Source organism: Bos javanicus, chromosome 8 (genome assembly GCF_032452875.1).
Source record: "Bos javanicus breed banteng chromosome 8, ARS-OSU_banteng_1.0, whole genome shotgun sequence".
In the NCBI taxonomy this organism is placed as follows: Eukaryota; Metazoa; Chordata; class Mammalia; order Artiodactyla; family Bovidae; genus Bos; species Bos javanicus.
The window spans coordinates 86,308,085-86,323,670 of record NC_083875.1 but is presented as its reverse complement, the minus strand read 5'-3'; the positions used below and the strand labels follow the sequence as shown (position 1 = coordinate 86,323,670).

At 43.2% G+C, this 15,586-nt stretch overlaps 1 protein-coding gene across 9 annotated transcripts in view; it reads left to right on the top strand.

The window, feature by feature from the left end:
- The window catches only part of LOC133253059 (serine/threonine-protein kinase MRCK alpha-like), a 66,354-nt gene extending 64,756 nt beyond the window's left edge, over nt 1-1,598 (top strand). For 8 of the 9 annotated variants that reach the window (XM_061426265.1, XM_061426267.1, XM_061426272.1 and 5 more), the window contains one exon: nt 1,364-1,598. In XM_061426265.1, coding sequence (XP_061282249.1) covers nt 1,364-1,576 — 213 coding nt within the window. In that variant the 3' untranslated portion in view covers nt 1,577-1,598. The remainder of the gene's footprint in view (nt 1-1,363) is intronic. The other variant, XR_009738160.1, reaches the window with a different exon arrangement.
- Nucleotides 1,599-15,586: the final 13,988 nt, after the last annotated feature.

The window sequence follows — 15,586 nt, the reverse complement described above, 5'->3', positions numbered from 1 at the left end:
AACATTTACTTGTGGCACACTCCAGCTATTTTTAAAGCAGGACTGCTGGTTGGACATAAACACCTGGAAACACTAATCAACCATTTGAACGCTCACTGTGAAAAGCCATTCATTTCCCAGCAGGCTCTGCGACCAGACGTGCGTCAAGCTTTAGTGCACAGGTGGGAAGCAGAGGTAGTCCGCTGCATCACCCTGCTCCAACTTCTTCCGCCCACGTTATAAACAGTAGCAGATATGAAGTGTGAGACAAGTCATAGGGATTCATTTCTCTCTCTTTTTTTTCTTGTTTAATTTATAGGATGGAATATCTAGCACAGCAGAGAATTAGTTTGTTGTGACTTCCATACACTGGGTGGCTTAAACCACAGAAATGTATTGTCTCAGTCCTGGCGACCAGAATCGGAGATCAGGGTGTCAGCAGGGCTGGCTCCTTTTCAGGGCTGTGAGAAAAAACCTTTTCCCTGTCTCTCTGCTAACTTCTGGTGACTTGCTGGAAATCTGTGTTCCTTGGCTTTCAGATACATCACCCTTGATATGGGCCTTCACCTTCATGTGGTGTACTCCCTGTGCTTGTCTGTGTCCAAATATCCTCTTTTTATAAGGACACAATCAGATTAGGGCCCACCCCAATGATTTCATCTTAACTTAATCATCTGCAAAGGGTAGGGGGGTGGTTAGGATAACATCTTCTAGGGGGACACCATTTAATCCATAGAAGAACTCATATTTTCTTTTTGGAGTCTAATAAGACAGTTTTGAGGGTTTCTGGGTGACAGTTTATTGACTGCTAGATATGAAGAGCTGAAACAGAGTTAAGTCCTAGATTCTTAGGATGCATCCTTCCCCAAAGATCAGAAGCAGCATCAAGTAGAGATTGACTCTCACCTCCAGGAGAAGGGAAGTGGGGTCCCCTTACTCCACCTCAGTACCTTTTCCTCCTGCAGGGAGCCTCAGATATGCTTTGCTCAGTTACAATCATTAGAATTGTTTTCAACATAAACAACTATTTTGATACCCTTTAGCCACAGAAATCTGGTAGGAGAAAAACAGCAAAGTGAAAAGACACCAATATGATTGCCCTCTCCTTCCAGTGAAATGATGTCATTTTGTAGATAAAAGTCACAATAGATCTCTTTTTAAGTATTGCTTACATTGAACATTAAATTCTCTTCATTAATGCTCTGTTACTATTCTTGAGAAATTTGCCATGTTCATCCACTATGAACTTTAAGAAATCAGAGCAATATGATATTTGTGCAGTTCATTAACAGTTGTGAAATTAACAAGAGGAAATGTGACATTAATGGATGGGATCTCTTAACATTTTAAAAAATGATGTTGTTTTGTTTTAAAATATGTGTAGATGGAGAGGAGCTGGTATCTTCTGAAACACCAGATAATCAAGAGAAGCAAATGGTTCAGCACCTTAGCAGCAAGCGGCGTTATTCCTTCAGGGTTCCCAGAGCAAAAGCAGTGCTACCAAAGGGGCTGTGACGACCATCTCTTCACACATGGTCCAGAGAGACTACTCAAGGACCATGTGATATTTGATGTGGTTTGGAAGAAAAGGAAATAAATCGGTGAAACTCGGGCAGAGACATCTGTTTGCAGTGGTGTTATGCTTATTTTTCTGTGCAACTTTATTTTGAAAATTTTCCCCAGTTTTATTGAAATATAATTGACATGTAACAATGTGTAACTTCAAGGTGTATAGCATAATGGTTTAAACATTTATTGTGAAATGATTACTACAAATAGTTGAATTAGCCTCCATCATCTCATATATATATACAATAAAGAGAAAACATTTTTTCTTTGTGAGAACTCTTAGATTTACTCTTTTAACAACTTTCATATATACCATACAGCAGTGTTAACTATTTCATAAAGTTGTACATTACAACCCAAGGACTTATAACTGGAAGTTTATACCTTCCCACCACCTTCCTCCTGTATGCAACTTTAAAGAATACCTTCATGTAATGAGTATGAATAGACATGTAATACATCGATACATTTCTCTGTGAAGGTGAAATAATTGAAAATCAGTATGTAAGCCTTCTACATAATGCATTTAAATATAGAACAAACATGTATACACATCATAATGTGGATCACTGAGGCATTTTGCAAAGGAATAAATAATACTGAGCTGTATGTGGATTGATTTCTCTCTGATGCAGGAGATGCCTTTCTTTGACTTGAAGAGAATCTTCACTACCTTACTTGGCTATTTTTTGGTGGTAATTTCTATACTGAATAAGCAGAAAAATAAGCTGATCATCTTTGAATTACAAACAAAAATATATCTAGAGTAGTGCTGATCATTTTAAAAGAGCTATAAGTATATGGCATCACTGACGCAATGGACATGAGTTTGAGCAAGCTCCAGGAATTGGTGATGGACAGGGAAGCCTGGCGTTCTGCAGTCCATGGGATCGCAAAGAGTCAGACACGACTGAGTGACTGAACTAAACTGAATTTTATGGAAAATACATCATAGGGCTGAGCTTCTTTGATGTCTGGGGCTGTTAAGGGCCATGTGATTTCTACCAAAAACATTTAAGATACTTAAGTTTAAGGAGTATCTAGAAAGCACAGAATAACTGAGTATTCATTCTTCACCAAATTTTTATTTGGACATGTTTATCAGCTGCCCATGAAAAAGTCATCAATACAATTTTGTCTTTGTCTTTTAAAGTCGATTGCAGTAGCATCTTTGTTGATTAATAATTTTTAATAAAGTAAGATTTTCCAAAATGAAGTTGAAAATCTTCTGATTTAAACATGGGAATTCATGAAGTATTCATCTAATTTGACTGCCATCTGTTCTTTGCCTTTTCCATCACCAAAGAGAAGAGGCTCTGGGGAGGGCAGCCCCGCCCTAGCCTGTTCGCATGCCCAAGGACTGAAATATGCCTTTGTTTCCAGGCATGTATTTTATATAGTTATTTCTTTAAAATTTCTTAAAATTAATTTTTACTGGTATATATTTGATTTCAGTTCACTTCAGTTGCGTGTCCGACTTTGCGACCTCATGAACCACAGCACGCCAGGCTTCCCTGTCCATCACCAACTCCCGGAGTTTATAACCAAACTCATGTCCACCAAGTCAGTGATGCCATCCAACCATCTCATCCTCTGTCATCCCCTTCTCCTCCTGCCCTCAATCTTTCCCAGCATCAGGAAATTATTTGATTTACAGTGTTGTATTACTTTCTGCAACATGTTTCTGCTTTGGCTTAGCTTCTTCATAACTTCATTCCTTCTGGAGCTCTTTCTTCACTCTTCTCCAGCAGCATATTGGATACCTACTAATCTGGGGAGTTCACCTTTCAGTGTCATATATTTTTGCCTTTTCATACTGTTCGTGGGGTTCTCAAGGCAAGAATGCCAAGTGGTTTGCCATTCCCTTCTCCAGTGGACCACTTAGCTACTAAACAGCTTTTTAGGGTTGCTGTGTGATGAAGCATTCAGACACTAGGGGGCGGTGTTATACAATGCAGACCTGGTCCAGAGTCTGGTAACACTGAAATCAAATTGGGATGCTATGAAAGTGACCACTTTTGAATATGTCCATGTTAAAGCTCTGCAGCAGTAAATATGATCAAAACACTCAAGATATAAAATAAAAATAAATTACTCCAATAGGAGTTATTCACTGTTCTTTGTTAATGTTTAATATTTTTAGTTTTAAATTCCATGTATTTGTACAATATATTAAAAATATTAAAAGATTTCATAACTATCCAGAATCAAAGGACATACATATATGTATACACCCATAACTAGATAAATTTTACTGTTGTAGTTCCAGCAGGAAAAAATGACCTCTGTTATAAAACAGCGCTTGACTTTTCCACACATATTTCTCTCTTTTCCTCAGATACCAAAAAAGTATCAATGAAGTTTATTTACTTATTTATTTTGTCTACAGAGTTGCTAATTACAAAATTGATAACTTGGACTGTCAAGAAAGATTAAATTGCCGGTCAAAATGGCTTTTGAAAGTTCTGTCTTAATATAACTCTTTTGTCATGCAAGACTTAAAAAGCCTTTGCTCTCAATAGATTTTATTGGTATCTATTTTCTTGTATATTTATTTTAAATATAATCCACCAAATCAAACACTTTTTATGTGTTTATTTTAAAGGACAATGCTACCTATGATATGTCTGTGGGAATTCAGAGCAGTTATTAGTCAGTGAAAATCAGGTTCGTAGGTGCCATTTCCCTGAATAGGGAATGAATGATGGGTGCTGTCCTTCTCTGGCTGTGGCAACCACTGATAACATTGCTCTGATAGCATCTGGGGCCAGCATGGAGAGCTCCAATACTTATGTGGGAAGGAATGAGATGGCTTCATTTCTCAAACAAAGTTATTCTATCTCTGCCAGTGGGTCGAAAGAGGAAGAATGGTTCTCTGCAAGTACCCGGGAAGCACACGAGACGGGAATGAATTTTTCTTCACCAACCACTCTGCGATGATGTGCAGATTCAGAAAAACTTTGGGAACTGGTTTCCCAGGCCCAGAGGGACAATGCTATGCCCAGCAGAGCTGGGGTGGGGTCTCCTGAGTGGTCCTGCAGAGGTCAATGCCCATCAGGCTTGGAAGAGCTGCCCAGAGTCCTGGAGTGCTTAGAACCTTGGTCATCCGTTCCTTATCCATTCGTCCAGCTGTCCCTCCGACTCACATTTACAGAGTGCCTGTGTGTTCTGTGTCTTCTGCTTACAGAGGAGGAGACCAAGCAAGGGTGTGGATGGAGGGTGAGCCCAGGACTGAACTCTGGAGGGAACTTAGGCTCCGTGGTCTGTGGGAGGTGAAATATTCCTGCCTTAAGAATGAGTGAGCCATCACAAGTGTTCCTGCTGCTGAGATGTCAAGCACGAGGTGCCTGGAATCTACCTACTAGGAATGGCATATGAGGCTAGGGCACCGTCATAAGGGCTGTTCAGTGGAGGGGGTATATATGCATTGTGAGTGGGTGGAGTGGTGAGTGGAAGATGGGGAAGACTTTTTGACTGTGCATAGTGGGAGAGAGATGGGTGCTGCAGCAAGAAGGTGACTCAGGTTGGAAAAGGAAAGTAACTGCAGGTACCTTATGACATCTGCAAAGTCAAAGAGCTTACACACTCGGAAAAAAAGAAGGCCATCTTCCCTCACTCTAATGGAAAACTCCACATAACACCTGGAGCTAGGATCCTGTTGTCCAAATCCACATTCACTTCCAGGAATTTTCACCTGGGCTCAGGAGAGAGATGCTAGTTCCCAGTCATGGCGCTCCCCATGTTCTTGTCTACAAAATGAATATGTACTATGAAATACCAACACAAAGAAAATAAGAGTCATTGCAAAAAAAAAAGATGAAAATGAACCCAACTCAAGGAAGGCAGGGATAGAGAAGGTAAGACCTGATACGAGCTATTGTTTTTCCCCTGGATACAGCTGTACCTGAAGCTAAATACTGAGCATATTGGTTACCCGAGGTGAGATGCCCCTCCTGCTAAAGCAGGTTTGAATTGCATCTGTCATCCATATTCAAAATAGTCCATGTTCACTGATGTATCTATTCTTTGGAAATTCAGGAACATCCCTACAGTTGCCAGGCCTGTAATATATCAATTTCAGGAAAAGAAATATTGAATTCCAATGGCATTGTTTTTCTGAAAATTATCTGTGACACCAAGAAATAAAGGAACTAAATAGAATCAGGGAATTAGTTTATGCAGAATCAAACATAATCTTCAGGAAGGAAAAACACAATTACTTTGTTATCCATTTAATAAGCTATTGTCATCAATGATGACCTGCAGCTTTTCATAATTTTCTCCAAACAAAATCAGTCCACTATAACTCTGTTACTAGATATTGTGGCATTTATTTCATTATCCCCTATTTTACTTTTGCCATTCCTTAATCCTGACTCATTAATAAAAACATTTTTGTATTTGTTTTTTGCATTTTTTGCATTTGTTTGCCAACACCCTGCATACAACAGCTGGCTTTCTTCCCACTTCCGTTTTTAATAACTCAGAAAATGTGGTGAAGATCAGAGGTCCCATAGTCTTAACAATGAAAGTGTTACAAGAATGACTGTCTTCTGCTCTCATCTTTGTGAACACAAAATGCCAGATCTCTATTTTGTATCCGTTTTCAAGCTCGAGTTCCTGACATATTGTTTCCATTGTTAGGTCTGAGATTCAAAACTCAACAAGGTTAGGGATGATAAGAGCAGAAAGCCCTGTAGAGAACAAACCTTGTCCCAAGATCCGTGGTTATCAGGAATCTTTGTTTTCTCTTTCACAGCACACACTCTCTCATTTCTTTAGAAATGGTTGTATTTTTCCCTTCAAGGGAAATAATATTATGGTTCACTTTTCAGGTATAAATCATCTGGCTGATGCAGATTGTGAATTTAGTGTTGAATTTCAAAAGATGCGGTTTCTATCTAGGCTTTAAATTTGAGTCTTTTTCACTAATTTTGGAAACCCTTAAGTCTTAACTCTCTCCATCAAACTGAGGAAGAGACAGGGGGTCCTGAGTCAAAGAAAAGACTGAGGATGGGAAAAGGAAGAGCAGAAAAATTTTACCTTCAAGAAGCGAGTGTGTTGGGACCCCTGACTAGATGGGGGGAGGTCTAGGGACTAGCTTGGTAGTGATCCTGCCCACTTATTCCCTCCCCTGCTTTGGCAGATGGATCATTAACTGTTTGTACACTATTCCTAGACACATTTACTTATTTAATTCTAAAGTTCATGAAAAGATGAACTTTTTAATTAACTTAAAAGGAAGGACTGTGAGGACCACAGACGTGAGACGATGGTTAATTTTCCTTCCCTGGGTCTAAGAGATATGAGCTTTTTACATTTTTCAGTGAGTTGATCTTACTACAAACCAGCCCCTCCCTCCCAAAAAAGGGCTGTAGTGGAATGAGATAACTGTAGTAAATACTTCTGGTGTGTCTAAAAGTAAGAAAGTGAAAGTGGTTTAGTCCTGTTCGACTCTTTGTGATCCCATGTACTGTAGCCCACCAGGATCCTCTGTTCATGGAATTCTTCAGGCCAGAATACTGGGGTGAGTAGCCATTCTCCTCTCCAGTGGATCTTCCCAACCCAGGGATCGAACCCAGGTCTTCCTCATTGCAGGCATGTTCTTCACTGTTTGAGCCACTAGGGAAGCCTGCTCTGTTCCAATTCTCTAACTCTGAAGCCTGCTCCACCCCCACCTCCAGGTTGCCTACATTTGTATGGCTTGATCCTGTGTCAGCCAGAGGTGGGGTCAAAGAGGAACTGTCTCTAACTGGGGCAACCATGTTCTCTCTCCAGAACTTGGGAATTGGGATTGGGAGATGCTGGTCTGTCCTTGTAGATTATTTTAGAATATTTAAATTGGGGACCTCTCAGTTGCCATATTGGCCAAATACATAGAAAAACAGATAGATTGAGTCTATAAAGAAAAGAAAAGCCACATTGGGAGAGGACCTGGGAGGATAGGGCAGAGGCCCCAGGGGAGAATTACTTAGAGCAGCTGGGTCAGATCCTGAGCTCTTCCAGCTTCTGGTTCTGGTTCTTCTGGAAGCTTCCATGCCATTACAATGATGCCATCAGAAAAATCTCTCCCTTTTTGGATTAAATCACTGTGAGTAAATGTTCATTGCTCTCAAACAAAAGAACATTAGTTAGGATAGTAATATGGGTAGAACATTGTATTAAACAGAAAAAGAATGGAAAAGTACTTCTGGGCAGAGATGACTTTTACCCATCTCCTCTACCTTCCTCTGTGAAAAATCACTTAAATAGCCCCTTAATATTAAGTCTTAATAATAAGAGGTAGTCAGCCATTTCAAAGTTAAACTAGTTATTGTTTATTAGATAGTGTGGTTAAAATAACCAAAAGTTAAATCTGGGGGATTGCAAGACAAGACGTGGTGAGATCACACTTGGGGATTTCATGACAAGATGTGGTAAGATCACAGGATCTTAGTGCTGAAAGATCCATGCACCTGTGCTCGAATCTGCCTGCCATGTCCCCTGAGTGCACCCCCCATGTGGAGTGAGTCCCACGCATTGTCCCCCTTATTTTCTCAGTGTCTCAGATGAGGAAGAATCAACCCAATCTCACTGCAAGCCACTGCTGTGGAGCTGCTTTTTGCCGTCTTTGGACCCAGTCACCTGTAAACACACATTCAGTAGTCGTGATGCTGAAACTGTCCCCAACATGATGCACGAGGCCAAGGTGAGCAAGTTCTGCTCTCAGGGAGCTTCAGTGTGGGCACCCAGACATTCAGCCGCTTAGTTGTGGCTCCATAGTTTTGAGCCGGTTTCAGTCCCTTAGGAATTCCTGAGATTTCAAGTGTCCCTGTAGTTACCCACACCTAGGTCAGCTCTAAATGGGGTTGACTTGGGTCAGATGTGACTTCAAATCAACTCAGAAAGCAAATTCTTGTAATTGTTTGCAAAAGCATCTCCATACTACAAATTCCTTCAATCCTGCCTCCATAGCAAACCACCAAAAGCCAGGTCTTGCTAAAGTACTTTTTTAACCCTTCTTGTCTTTCTTTATATTTTTAAAAAGATATGTGTGCCTTTCTGCAATTTGCATTTGTATAAGCCCCCAAATCTGAACTGGTCTACTTTTGCACATTTACAGTGATGCCAATTTTTTCAAACAGACAAATAAGCAAATGTTTAAATTGGGTTTTAAAATTCAGAAACTTTTTTTTAACTGAGATAGGAATGAAAATAAATTGTAGCAGGTGTAATAAAATGAATTTTGCTGGGCTTCCCTGGTGGTCCAGTGGCTAGGGCTCCACACTTCCAATGTAGGCTGCCCACACTTCCAATATAGGTCAGGGAACTATAACAAATCTCACCCGCCATAACTAAGAGTTCACATCCTGAAAAGATCCCACATACTCAAGGAGGATATGTCTTGCATGCCCACAATTAAGACCTGGGAGAGCTGAATAAATAAATATTATTAAAAAATCTTTTTCCAATCTTAGTGTCATTTTAAGCTTAGACACTTCAACAGTGACACCAATAATCAGTCATGCGTTGATATAGCTGTTTCCTTTACCAGAAAAATCAAAATAGTTCAGAAAAAGCGAAGTTTTGAGTCTTTGGAGGAAGATCTGAAACAAGTTGAACCTTTGAATGACATCAGAATAGAATTCCCTGTCATTGTCATTGGAGAGCTGTGTAAACCAGCTGGATCTATAAATGTACGAGATTTGGCAGAAGATGCTATCCTATAAGGAATGTGCTAGAATCCTGTTATTCCTACTAACTTGACAAATTGTACTAAGCATCCAGAAGGGAATTCTCCTGTCATATCCTGTTATGGACATGGATTATGTCCCTGCTGATATTAATATGTTGAAGTCATAACCCCCAGGAACTCAGAATGTGACCTCATAGGGAAGAAAGTTCTTTACAGAGATTACCAAGTTAAACTCAAGTCATTATAGTGGGCCTTACTCCGATATGACTGGTGTCTTTATAAAAAGGGGAAATTTGGACACTTGACACGTGCACACACACCTAGAGGGAAAAAAATATGAAGACCCAGGAAGAAGATGGCCATCTACAAGCCAAGAAGGGAAGCCTGAAACACATCCTTCTGTCACTGTCCCTGCTGCTGCTGCTAAGTCGCTTCAGTCGTGTCCGACTCTGTGCGACCCCATGGACTGCAGCCTACCAGGCTCCTCCATCCATGGGATTTTCCAGCCAAGAGTACTGGAGTGGGGTGCCATTGCCTTCTCCAGTCACTGTCCCTAGAAGGAATCAATTCTGTCTACACCTTGACTTTGGACTTCTGGCCTCCAGAACTGTGAGACAGTGAAATTTTGTTATTTAAGCCCCTCTGTCTGTGATGCTTTGTTATGGAGCCTCAGCAGACTGATACACGTCTTATCACAATAGCACAATAGAACCATAGGGTGGCAGAGCTGGGAGGGTTTGGGGTCTCCATTTAGACTAGAGTTGTGCAGAAAAACCACAGCACAAGCCTAGAATGTGAATACATACATAATTCTAAATTTCTTAGTGGGCATATTTTTAAAAAATAAACAAGTGAAATTAATTTTGATAATGTGTATATAATTTTGATAATACATTTTATTTAACCCAATATATTCAAATATTATTCTTACGAGTTATCTTATATACTAACAAGACATTTAATCTTCTGTTCAAAGTCTTATGTCTTTGACATACAGTATGTGTACTTTGGAGGTTTCTACAGTAGCTCTGTGGTAAAGAATCCAACTGCCAATCCAGGAGATATGGGTTTGATCCCCGGGAAGATCCCCTGGAGAAGGAAATGGCTCCTTGCCTGGAAAATCCCATGACAGAGGAGCCTGGCAGGCTACAGTACATGATGGAGCTGCAAAATAGTCAAACATAATTTAGTGACTAAAAACAACAAATGTGAAGTTTATGCTTATAAAGCATCTAAATGGTAGTAAAAGTTAGAGATATGTTGGCCAATCAAGTTTATTTTGAAAGAAAACTTGAGAATGAAATAGTTTCTCCCTGCACCATTCTTCCTAAAGTTTAGTTTTGTGTTTTCAATATTTGCTATGGATTCACGCTCTTTCTTTTTTGTGTGTGTGCTAATATCTCATCTTGGTAATATTATCCTTCCTGATATTAGGGGGACTGGTCACTAGATAATCAGAAGCACATGACAAGCCTATTATCTTTCATTTTCTCGTGAACAGTAAAGAGGTTTCTAAAAAGGTAATGCCAGGAAGAGGATCAGATCACAGCATTTGACACAGTGAGGATCTCAGCCCTGCTTCACACCTCACTGCCTGTATCATCCTGCTCACAGTGCCAATCCTCTTGCTGTTCGTTGAACCCAGGGTAAGCAAAGCACGAGCTAAGAGGCTGAAAGGAGGTTCAAGGAGGCAGAGAAACTCCAGACACATTTATTCTCTTCTGGCAACAGTCAACCTAACACAACACAACCTCTCTCCTGGCTGACGCAGCAGCCTCAACTGTAGACACGCTATATTCTCTGCTGGGGCCCAGCCCCAGCAGGATCCAGAGGTACCCTCAGGATGACGGCATAGGCAAAAGGATAGCAAAGCAAAGAGAACAGAGGTTTGATCTTCCTTGATTAACACAGAAAGCCAATAAAGCTCCTGTGTTCCAAGGAGTCATCCTGAAAGAAGAACAGAGAGAGAAAAGGAGAGAAAAGGAAAAAAGAATGACATGGGGAGACCAAGCTTCGGTGAGCGAGGCCCATAACTTTATCTTCAAAAGGAACTTTTATACCTTGACTTGTACATAGAGGGAAATGAAAGATGCAAAGTCATACAGAGTCAGCGCAAACATTACATCTGTTTTGTCTTTATCAAAACCAGGATTTTTTTCTGCATACCTTTCCCATAAACAATGTTGTGTACATTATCTTCTGGCCTTGGAGGCCTATGGACATTTTATGACCCTTTTTTTGATAAAGGTTTCTCAACCAGAAAACTTATTTTCCCTTGAAGTGTTTTTTCTTTATACTTCTAATCTATGTCGGCTTCAGAAAGTGCTAAACAGAGTTACATTCTCCTGGAGCAAAGGTGCAGTGAGTTACAACAAAGAAAGAACCAATCAGCTCAAAGGTCTGATGTGGTTAATTCCAAGGCTGCTGCTTGTTTTTCTTACATTCCAACTATGTTAACCAATGCACTCCCAGGTGCACAATGGATAAGGGATATGGGAACTCGGCAGCAAGCATTGGCCTAGTAATGAAGCCCTTTACCAGCCCTTTACCTTTATACTATCTATTCTAATAATTTTTCATCCCTTAAAGGACTCTATACTCATTAGGACTTTTAGAATGTTTTGGCTTCCCGTGCCTTTCAAGGTTAGGGAGTTGTGAACAATCATGTGTGTTAATTGCAAGAGTATGAATAAACCTGTCAGGCAAGCTAAAATGCCAACAGAGGGGTTAAAATAGAAATATTCCTTTCATGCCCAGGAGACTTATTAACTAAAGCCCTAAGTTGACTTTTTCCAGAGAAAGGTGGTGGGGGGTAGCCCCCTGTTAATGTCAGAAGAGTTGGTGAAAGGCACAAAATAGTAAGACAGACAGATTCTGGTTTTGGGGTAGATGCTCAAGCAGATTCAGGGGGTCCCTTGAGCCATGATCCACCTTGCTCGTCATGGCTCTTCCACATGACCTTGTCATGGGTGGGATCTCCCGTGGTGGCTCCAGGCAATTCTCCCCTCGCCTCTGGAGGCAGACGCAGCAGACACAGCCTGGTCACAGCAGCAGTAGTGCCCACGACTACATGGGTGGAATCCATACAGGTGTACTGCACACTGTAACCCAAGATCGAGTGAGCGCCTCCTGACGGGCATGCGCAGTGCTATAATGATCTCAGCTGTTACAAGGTTCAGTTCTGTTCAGTTCCTCGCTCAGTCATGTCTGACTCTTTGCGACCCCATGGACTGCAGCACGCCAGGCCTCCCTGTCCTTCACCAACTCCTGGAGTTTACTCAAACTCATGTCCATTGAGTGATGCCATCCAACCATCTCATCCTCTGTCCTCTCCTCCAGCCTTCAATCTTTCCCAGCATCAAGGTCTTTTCAAATGAGTCAGTTCTTCCCATTAGGTGGCCAAAGTATCGGAGTTTCAGCTTCAACATCAGTCCTTTCAATGAACACCCAAGGCTGATCTCCTTTAGGATGGACTGGTTGGATCTCCTTGCAGTCCAAGGGACTCTCAAGAGTCTTCTCAACACCACAGTTCAAAAGCATCAGTTCTTTGGTGCTCAGCTTTCTTTATAGTCCAACTCTCATATCCATACATGACCACTGGAAAAACCATAGCTTTGACTAGAAGGACCTTTGTCGTGTGTGTGAAGTCATTCAATCATGTCCAACTCTTTGTGACCCCATGAACTGTAGCCTACCAGGCTCCTCCGTCCATGGGATTTTCCAGACGAGAGAACTGGAGTGGGTTGCCATTTCCTTCTCCAGGGGATCTTTCCAATCCAGGGATCGAACCTGGGTCTCCACATTGTAGGCAGACACTTTACTGTCTGAGCCACCAGGGAGCCAGACCTTTGTTACAAGGTCCTTATTTACAAAACATGAACAGGCCACCTTGGCTAATTTGCTGTCTCTCCACAATGCCTGTTCCTCTTTCATTTTGAAGTGTATTCTTTCCACTTTGGTCCTAAAAGGGATGATGAGAATGCAAGCGTGGCCCTGAGTGGCCTAAGCAGCAAAAGATTTTGCAGGTCTACATGAGCTGAAACCTTTTGATTATTCTGTTCAGAGGCAATGGTTACAAAAGGACAGAAAAGCGTGGCCATTTCTACAAGCAGAGAACCCAGTCTGGGGCAATGCTGACAATATCTGGGTGCCGTGGCATTCTGGGGGTGTGGGGGTGGAGTGCTGTCACTGGTCTTTCCCCTGTGCTGCCAGTTTGTTAAGTGACATCAGACCCACCTTGAAGGACCTGTCAGTGGGTGGATACTCAGATCATAAAGAACACCTGTGAGGTGTGTGTGGGAAGGCCCAGAGAGAGGTCTCTGTGGGATGCCCTGAAAGGTCTCTGGGTGAGATTTCTCAGAGTGGGTGTATGGGAGGTCCCCATGTGGGGCCAGTGTGGGTCTGTGTGGGGACTCCTAGTGGGAGATACCCGATTACTGACTTTTCTGCCCATGAAAGCAGGAGAAGGGCTCAGAGACTTTCTCCTTCTGGTTTCTTGCTGCTCTGTAGGTGTCCCTCTGTGTCACTTCTCTGGACAGGTGTCTAGGGGGTCCAGATCCCCCCCACTTCAGCACTCAGCTCTCAATGCCTCTGAGAGGACCGGGCAGCAGCCAGGCTCAAGGTTCCTCCTCTGTGCCCCCCTCTCCTGAGCTCTGGAAATCACTCTGTGGCCTAGGTCTCCATCCCCCAACTCCACAGGCCCCAAATGGGGCCCAACTGTGTGTCTGCCCTGGAGAATTAGACACAGAGTCAGAGAAAAACCACAACATAAGCAGGCCTATCCTCGCTGCCCCACCCCACCCTGGTCCTGGTCCCACATGTTGGCATCCTGGCGAGCATGAGGGCAGAACCAGTCCTTCTGTATCCAGGACCAGGGGCACCTCCTGGAGCAGGATTCCCCACCATGGGAATGTCTGTGACACAGAGCCCTGAATTGCTCTAGGGAATTGCTCCCATCTGCCCACTTTCCCATGTCAGCAGGCCTGGGGAGGAAAGCTGACGGCACCTTCCACCGATAGGTCACTTCCCACCCACTGGGTGACACTATCTGCTAGCCTCTTCTACCCTGGGCTCTGGAGTGAGCAAGGCTGAAGGCAGGGGAGACTTGCTATGACCCCTGCACAGTTCCTGGACCTGTCGAGCCTCACCTTTTCCCTGGGAGCCTCCTTGGGCCACACACGTAGGGAGAGGTCACAGACTACAAGTCAGTCCAAAGCTCCCAGTTTTGTGAAAGCTGATTATTTACACTGTGGAGAAGTGAGGCTTCCCTTCTCGGAGGCTCCACTCCTCTGGGAGCCTGACCCTCTGGGGAGGAGCTCCAGGTGGCTTCACACAATCTGGACTCTGAGAGCTGGAGTAGGGGGGAGACTCTGAGATGAGGCCGCCAGGAGCCGCTGGGCCCCTAATTTCCTTCCTCTGGGCCTGTAGTTGTGGTGGGATGCCAGGGGCTCCTTGGTCACTGCACCATCTGTGGACATCTATGCCACCTGCCTCCTTCCCCTGCATCCCACCCTAGGGGCACAGTGTCCCACTCTCAGACAATGAGGTGACTGTGCACAGTCATGCCCCTGCTCTTACCCCAGGGGAGGTGGGCGCTGTGAGCAGGGCTGTCCTCTCCTCCAGGACAGAGATGTACTGGCCCTCGGGGGCCTCCATGCTCCACACTGCATACCCTCAGAGCTGAGACTGTGGTCCTCATCCTCGGCTCTGCTCCAGAGCATGAGAAAGACAAAGGGAGGGTGATGCTCCTGGCCCATCTCAATCCCAGCTCCTTCTAGGAGAGAGGGGGCTTCGAGGGCAGCGTCATGTAATCCCACCTTGACATGGGAAAAAGATTTCTCCGTCCTCTGGACTCAGGCCAGCACTACCCCCAAGCTCCCCTTCTTATTCCAACATGTGAACTTGTCTCTAATACTTTCTGAGCATGCAGGGAATTTCAGCCTCTGCAAAGCTCTTCCCCACAACCACACAAGTTCAAGGTAGACAGAGAGATGGAGAGGACTGAGCTGGATGCTGAGGAGGAGGAGGTCTTTAGGTTTCGTTCACCTTGGCATGTCCTGAATGCCGTTTCTTGTTTCTGTAACGCTGGTATTGTGGACACTGAAGGTGCAGTGAGAGAACCGGGGTGAGGGTGAGCATCCTACTGAGGTCCACCTCCCTCCATGGCCCTGTCCATCTGGAAATCACAGCAGGCACCTGGGAAGAAAGGCTCCTCATCACTTCCGCCCAGCAGGACACTACAGATCACCATTTCTCATGAGGGAAAACACTGATTGCAGAAGAGAATAAAACTTTTGGTAGGAAGAAGCCATTAGCACACAGAGGGCATGCTAACATGAGAGGAAAAAAAATGTTTTTTTTTCT